This window comes from Medicago sativa, chromosome 7 (assembly GCF_051527215.1).
Source record: "Medicago sativa cultivar Bolivia chromosome 7, Bolivia_mono, whole genome shotgun sequence".
Taxonomy (NCBI): domain Eukaryota; kingdom Viridiplantae; phylum Streptophyta; class Magnoliopsida; order Fabales; family Fabaceae; genus Medicago; species Medicago sativa.
The window spans coordinates 104,120,072-104,128,495 of record NC_140755.1 but is presented as its reverse complement, the minus strand read 5'-3'; the positions used below and the strand labels follow the sequence as shown (position 1 = coordinate 104,128,495).

The window sequence follows — 8,424 nt, the reverse complement described above, 5'->3', positions numbered from 1 at the left end:
TCCATGTTACACCGCTCAATATCATTTTAATTGATACATATTTTTCAAATTTGATTGTTGTAAGTTTATATCATATAGATTATTCATGTAAAATTTTACGAAAATCTAAAATCATTTTATATGTTATTGACATGTAAATTTTATAGAACACTGTTAATCTTAGTGTATCTCAATAACATATCAAATTATTTTAGATTTTAGTAAAAATTTATATGAATAATTTATATGATATAAACTTACAATTCAACCGTTAACTTTAAAAAATATGTATCGAGTAAACAAAATTGAGTAGTGTAACATTATATCGGTGTAATTTAATCCGTCCTCTCTATATAAGATAAGAAAAGGTAAATTACTCAACTAGCTATAAATAAAGCCACTAATTGGAAATGTACCTAGCTAAGTGTGAAGGTGAGAAAAACACAAGAAGGGGGGTTGAATTGTGTTTTGAAAAATTCTTCGTTTCTCCTAAAACTGAACACACTTGATCAGAAGCTAAGTGAGACAGCTTCTGAAGTGATTATCAGAATCTAAATGCAGCGGAATAAAACAGAGAGAGAGAAGAAGAACGACACAAAGCAATTATATTGGTTCCTTCCACAATCCGGAAGTAGTCCAGTCCCCCTTGCACTTCCAAGGAGATTTCACTAAAAGTAATATCTGATTACAATTGCTCAAGCACACAAGCAAGAGACTTCCTTTGCTCAAGAACATAATCAAGAGACTTCCTGCTCAAGCACAACTGCAAGAGACTTCTAACTAAACAAAATTACACAGAAAATTGTTTAAAGTTGAACACTTGATATACAATCAGAGGTGCTCACAATACAAATCAGATACAGACTCAATGACTTAAGAATTTCTAAGATAAGACTTTGAGACACAGAAATTCTAAGTGAATGCAGAACAATTTCAGCAGAGGTTTGGCACTTGTATGAGAGTCTTTCGTTTAGCGTTCTTGCATTACCAATTCTCTAAGTCTTCACTCCTTTATATAGAGGTGTGAAAGAGACGTTGTGAAATTGCCAGCACATCAAAGAGTCGTTGTTGAAGCTTGATCTTTCACCAATGATCTTTTGCCTGATTTGGTTGTTGTCCTATGAAGAACCAATTTGAAATCCATTCCTTATCCAAAGGAACATCTATGCAGGCGAAGCCGTATTCTGAAGCTGTTTTCTTGTCTTGTAGCGTGGACACAAAACAGAGTAGTGGAGAAGGTGGTTGTACAGTTCGTACAATAGTACAATGTCAACGCTTTCGTCCAAATTGCAAGCACATGTCTTCAAACATCTTTGAAATGACCGTTGCAAAATTCCACTAATCTTTAGTTGTGTTTTCGAATCCAATAGACAGCTTTTGCAGTGATGATTCTTCAATCCTTGAATCTTTTGCAAATCCAGTTGATCTTCAGCTTCTGGTGAAATGACTTCTGATGAGGCAGCTTCTGATAACATAGCTTCTGATGATGCAGCTTCTGAATGATACAGCTTCTGATAACGCAGCTTCTGATGATGTGGCTTCTGGACCTCTTGTCTTCAGGAGCACTATTCTTCAGGAGCGAGTTGCCTTCAGAAGCACTAAGCTTCAATTATTGTTGATTCCTTTAGCTCTTCATTTGCTCATTCAGAACCAATAAATGATGTAACTTTTTAATTAAGGTCCTGTACACTTGAACAAATATTAGCTAGTCCAATTTACAATTTTTAATACCTTGTTATCATCAAAACTCTTTAAGATTTATTGTTAAACACATTTTGTTCCAACAAAGTGCTTTATTCTACATGCAAAATGGACTATAATTGTCCTACTGCATACTTATACAACAAAATTTACATTTTTACACGTATATGCATATAAATACAATGGAGTATGTATAGTTTCTATCCTATCAAAACTTAAAATTCTTAGCTAGGTCTAGTGTTTTTGAGCAGTGAAATCAGGCTCAGCTGGCTTTGGAGGCAAAAGAGGTAGTAGTCTCTGCGGCATTCTGTTTTGTCTGTTATTTTCTCGCAAGTTTTTTAATGCATTTGCAGCAAACCTTGATGCATATATTGTTGCACCAAGGCTTATAGTTGATCCTTCCTCATTTGCCAAAGCATCTTGTAGCTTGTCTTCTGCTTCACGCAATGTCCTCTCAATTTTCTTTTTACAATATCGACGCCAAGCTGCTTGTATGAAACACGCACCCCATGTCTTCCATTGCGGCGAATATGACCTTCAAAAAATAGTATAAATTTAATTACGCATCATCAAAATAATTAAGAGAAAATATGGTATATCAAGCCATACCTGAAAGTGTGTTGGAGTTGTTTGCTGTTGATAAGACGTCTAAATTGGGAAGCAACAAACTTCAAGTCATCGGCCTTGAGTGCAAATGCTTCAACTTCTGATATAGTTTCTACTGTTCTAGTTGAAGTAGGTAGATTCGAGGAGGAGTTTGGATCCAAAGCCCATGTTAAAAGCTCCTCTCCACAAAAATCACCAGGCATTAGAAATAATGAGTTGAAGAAACCAGTTCTTCCACCATTTGTTGTCATGGTAGCGACTTTTCCTCGCATAATGAAAAGCATCTCATCAACTGGATCTTCTTCGCGAACAATGCAGCTCTTCTCTGTATACAGAACTGGCTTCAGTCTATCACACATTGCATCCAACAATTGCGCATCCATTTTCTCAAACATTGGCACCTAATGCAAAATTAAAGAACATGAAATGTTCATTACACATGCGCAATATATTATGTAAACACGTGGACGAAAAATGATTTAATTGTGGGATGGTTATGGATGATACTCACTTTTTTCACTAAAGCTAAGCAAAGATGACGCTTTATGTCTCTTCTGAGATCTTTAGGGAGGTTGTGAATTAAAGTTTCTTCTTCAACACCTCTATTTTCTTGCCATTTGTATTGTTCATACCTTCGAATTCTTTGCTTCAAGTTATCAGGTAACATACGATGAGACATCCATCGTTCTGCATCCCTCCTCTTCACTCTCATCTCTTCCTCCCTAACAGTTGTAGATTCCAAATATTTCTGTGACAATGTTCAACACAACATGTAATCTCATTAATTAATAAAAGAGGTTTAACATAGCTTGTTTAACTTTCAGCTCCGAAAATTAAGCAAAAATGGACTGCAATGGAAGTTAGTGTGGAATCAGTGGTTTTGGATTTTTGGGGTGAGTTTAGTTATGCTTATTTAAATCACTTGGATTAGGTTAAATTGAATTTAGAACCAATTGTCCATAGAAAATGTCGTTTCTGTTCATTTGTGTGACTATAATTTCTCCCTATAAAATATATGAGAAAAACCTTTCATATCAATGATCTAATAGGCCTATTAATAGCACTTACCTGCATGTTTCCAATAAGTAATGCGAATAAAACCAATCCAAAAATGGCAATGAAAATCGCAAAGGCTATCTCCGTGACATAAGTAGTTGTCTTGAGGTTTTGTCCAAGAGAACTGTAAAATATGACAAAATTTATTACTTTTGCTTTAAAATACTCTAAATTTTCCATTGAAAAAACTGGGATGCAAATTAAGATAAACATATAAATTTCTATAGTTCATAAAATTTCTATAAATTTCTATCATTTACCAACCTTAAATTTCGCAAACCCCACCAAAAGCAGTAGAAGAACTTCTGAGGAAAATCTGTGGTTGAATCAACCACAAGTGATTGTAGAGCATCGTAAAATATTCCAAAATTGAAGGTCTTTGTGTCCTTGATTTCATCAGGGTCAACCGAACTACAAGTATTGTTGAGAAGTGAGAATACTGTTGCATTTCGCAGTCCACAACCCAAGAATGAATCATGAAAGATCGAAGCATTGTTCATCACTCTGCGCCAACACCGCACCTGTGATTCTACCGAAAGCAGATACCAGTTAGCTCCAACCACCTGATATGCCACAGCCACAAACAAGAATTTGGTGATCAAAACATTTTGTCATGGTAAGTAGGAACATAGTTGAATCTGAAGAATGCAGTTAAATCAATTTACATGACTTGCTAGCATGTAGAGGAAAAGATTGTAAACAGCTCCAGCCCATGCTGTCTCTGTCAATATGCCTGAAGTTCTAGTTACTTCTTTGAATAGCGGACGAATTCGCAGTAGTCTTGGCACATACTGAATTAATACTGTATATTTCAACAAATCCTTTGCTAAAAATGGACCCGAGCTTTTCAAGTTTGGAATTATAGCCAAAACAATAATCTGAAATACCAAAACAACAACAAAATTATGTCTTTCACATTTTTTTACTCTGCTTAATAAATCATTATAAACATTGAATTTCACCCTTCCAACTTAACTGAAAACAAAAAAAAAAAAAAATATATATATATATATATAATTATGACAAATGAGTTTACTTTGGCTACCATAACATGGATCCTTTACATCCATGGAGAGAGCGGCAAGGTTGTAGAGGATCAGAATGAGTATTGGTACTTGTCATTAGATATTATGCTTAATTAAAGAATAAGTTAAAATGTAAGATACCTGTGGAAGTGGAATAATTGATAGAATGTCAACTATGAAATGAGAACTCAAGTATCTTTTCATTATGGCGACAGGATCGTCAATGAGTTCACCTCTTCCAAAAACACGAGAAGAAGGCGCAATAAATCCGGTTCTGAACTGAAAGATGATGCGAAGAATGTAGAAAAGATCGAAGAACGTGCGAAGAACACTGATAGTAGTCTGCAATGTTCCATCCAAATCAAGACATTTTTGTTTACCGACAATCACTGGAATGTAAAAGAAAAAAGGGTCCACAGAAATTGCCAGCACACATGTGATTACAAAGATTTTGTTCCATTTCTGAAGCATAGGCCCCTGTGGATCAAGAATTTTGCGCTTAGAAGAATCCAACTTCTTTGTCTGTCCTTCATTTACAGGGTGAACCATTGAAGAGGGTCTTCTGAATTTCTTCATCTTCTCTGATCCACTCACAAATCTTCTTCCAATACTCTTCAAAACAGCACTTACACTTGGTCTCTCTTTTCTTTTGTTTACAGTGTTTTCCTGCTCTATACTAAAAGATGACTCTGATCTCCAATCATCAAACCTGGAATGACAAAGAGACATATATACCAAATCTTGTTATTAATTTGAAATTTCTAACTATCCAACTTAGGAAAACTAAGATTATATTATATTAGTATATGCAGGATTGAGTAACCTCACCTCACAAATTTAAGTCCCTTTGCATTCATAATTAAAACTACTTGTGGATCCACTGTACTCAACACAACACAAGACTCAAGCCTGTAAAATCCAACATCAAATTAGAAACTTGTTTTCGTCCAAAAGTCAAACTATTGTGAATATTTAATTTAGTTTAAAAATTAAAAAAAAATATAGCCATCAACAAGTTGGATATTTAAATTCACAAGTCAAGTCTCCAAAAGTCAATTACACAGCCACCACGCACACCAAGCTCAACCATAATGGATGAAAAAGTACTATTACAAAAATCAATAGGAACCACATGTCCACATATGTAGGAAACAAACATGTAAAGAACAAATTAACAAGTAATTAATACTACTGATTAAGATAAATCAATCAAACAAATTAATTTGACTTGGTCTTTTTTATCTTTCTCATCTACATGACCATGTACTTTCAGGTTTCAGAGAAAGCAAAGAAAACAAGAACATGCAAAAAGTAGAAAGGTAGTTAAAGAAAAATCTTGTGTGTGAAAGAAACAGAAAATTATTAAGCAATCACAAACCTTAAACATGCAGTAGTTTGTTTCAGTTGATTGATGTTTGTTTTGTTTCCAAGGAGGTAGCTATTCTTGTTAAAATTTGCAGCATTAGGAGTTAATAAAGAGAGATATGATTGATGGATATTATTTTATTGTTGAAGAGTAGAAATAGAAATAGAAAGTGGAAGGAAATTGAGGGAGGGAAAAACTAGTATGACTTAGTAAGAGTTGGTTAGTCAAGTCAGCTCATGCATATTCAATAATTCATCATCTTACTATACTATTCTAATTTAAACTTCTAGCATATTGAATTATCTTATATTATTATAATTCATAGTATATTTTCACTTTTCTCCCTACAAATTAATAACGGAGCACAATATACTTGACCAAATACAAAATATCATAGAGAAAATATTGTACCCAACCAACAAACTATACTAGTGTGAATTTTATAAGCCAAATTTTGACACAGGAAGAACTTTCGTAACAAGAATGGTGATGTTTTTCTTTTTTGAAGCTAGTATTGCTGATATTTTTTAAACGTCGTGTGTTGCTGCAATTAATAATAACAATCATAATATTGTACTTGTACCAAAATTTTTTTGAGGGAAATAATAATCATAATATTAATTAATAATAGAGAGAGTCATGATTCATGAACTCGTGATACTACCTTATCTCATTTGTTAGGGACATTGTAGAATATATGTATGATTAGAGTTTTAGCTACTAGACTAATTGACCAAAAATAAATAGGTAAATTTATACAATTCGTCCCTTAACTTAGTTTCTAACACTTTCATCCTTTTTTTTTCTTCTGATTTAATCTTTTATGTTATAAAATGTCAACATGAGTAACAAAAAAAATGTCAACATGATTATCATTTTTCATAAAAAAAATCCAAAAAATCCAAAAAAAATCATCAAAAACTCATAAACCAAATCTTCATCATACAAACATGGGCGGATCTGGACTCAAAATATTAGTGGGGCAACCTTTTTTTTTGTCAAATAATTAAATAACGTTGTATTTAATAAGAAGATATATTAAAAATAGTTGTAGCAACCAAAATTACAAAGAAAATAATCTATTTTCCATTTGTTGAAAATGAACTAAAATTATATCATCACTAATTATTCTAAGAACATCTCTTTCTATATAGGTTACAAAAGAAGAATCGAATGCTTTAGCATGATACCCGTGCATACGGGCGAGTGAGCACGTTGCGCTCTTTTTTTAAAGCAAGTCGCAATTGCGTAAAAATTATAAAAATATAGACATATGTACAAATTGTACAAAAAATTATTTCCGTATTAAATATGAGTAAAAATATAGAGACGTGTATAAATTAATAAAAATCGGTTCTCATGTAAATATTTAAGTTAAAATATAGACGCATGTATAAATTACAAAAAAAATATGTTTTGGTATTAATATATAAGTAAAAATATAGGCACATGTATAAACATAAAAAATTAAGTTTGTATTAATATATGAATACAATTATCCAATGAACCAATAAAAATTATAAATAAAATAAAATAAAAAAGGGGGACCTAGGCTGGTGTGGCACTTGCCACACTGTGCCTTGAAGAGGTCCACCCCTGCATGCAAACCTAAAAAAACTTAAATTTCATTGAAAATATCTCATAGAAAATGATAAGATATTGACATTTTATAATATAAAGGGCTAAGTTGGAATGCTATCTAAAATTAAGTTAAATGACAAAGTGTGTAATTTTACTAAATAAATAAGGAGAGTCATGATTTTTACTTTTGAAAGGTCGGTATGGTCGACGGTCACTAAAATTTCGGATAATTTCAAACAGAAGTCCACGGGGACCGTATCTATCACCATATAATTTATTAGGAGTACTTGGATACATTTGTTTTACTTTTTAAAAACAGATAGATTTTCTGATAGGAAAATTTAGAGATTTGAAAAAGAAATCCGAAGTTATTTATGTTTATTTACTATTGAGAATATTACTTTTTGTGGTCAAAGAATATTACTTTTTAAAAATACGTTTTTTAACATTTTTATTAAAAAAATGTTTTTTCAATAATAAGGAGAGTTATAAAATAAATTATGGGTAAACTTATCATTATAAAAATCCTAAAAAAAAAACACTTATTTTTAAAAGAAAATTCTAAACAAATACTTAAAAATAACAAAAGTGGTTTTTTATTTAAAAAAATTGATTTTCCAAAAAACATTCAAGCCAAACGCACCCTTTGTTTTGTCCTGTGAACTATTAGGAAGAAGGATATTTGGAAATATACAACTCAATTGAATATCTCTATTCAAACGTAGTTTTGAATGAGAGGGTCATTGTTTTAAATATCAATCATTGACAAAAAGATTATCCAAAAACAATCCTTTGTTAAAATTTCTGTGTTAATACAACCAACTCGACACAAATGATAGATACTTAGTCCTTTATTTGTTGGAAGATGTCAACTTTTAAATGAATCTCACTTACCCCAAGACCGGCACCGACTATAAGACCCTCTGTTCAAATATTAAAATAAACCCCTCATACAAAAATGCAATTTTTTTAAAAAGAGTCGTCCTCTATTTAAATTGTAAATAACAACATAAAAATAATGACCATTTCAGAGACATATTTTAATCAATAACATCAAATTACAACTTCTGGCTAATATTACTATCAACCTTCTAGCTACTTAAAAAGCGT

General features: G+C 32.1%; 1 protein-coding gene across 1 annotated transcript; it reads right to left on the bottom strand.

Moving 5' to 3' along the window:
* Positions 1–1,717: 1,717 nt before the first annotated feature.
* Positions 1,718–5,915, bottom strand: LOC146911676 (cyclic nucleotide-gated ion channel 1-like). Its single transcript, XM_085726328.1, has 9 exons — positions 5,746–5,915; positions 5,196–5,276; positions 4,509–5,076; positions 4,008–4,220; positions 3,607–3,905; positions 3,355–3,466; positions 2,798–3,034; positions 2,290–2,687; positions 1,718–2,215 (listed from the first exon to the last, which is right to left on the bottom strand). The coding sequence occupies exons 2-9, from the start codon at positions 5,222–5,224 to the stop codon at positions 1,915–1,917; spliced, it is 2,157 nt and encodes a 718-aa protein (XP_085582454.1). The 5' UTR covers positions 5,225–5,276; positions 5,746–5,915; the 3' UTR covers positions 1,718–1,914.
* Positions 5,916–8,424: the final 2,509 nt, after the last annotated feature.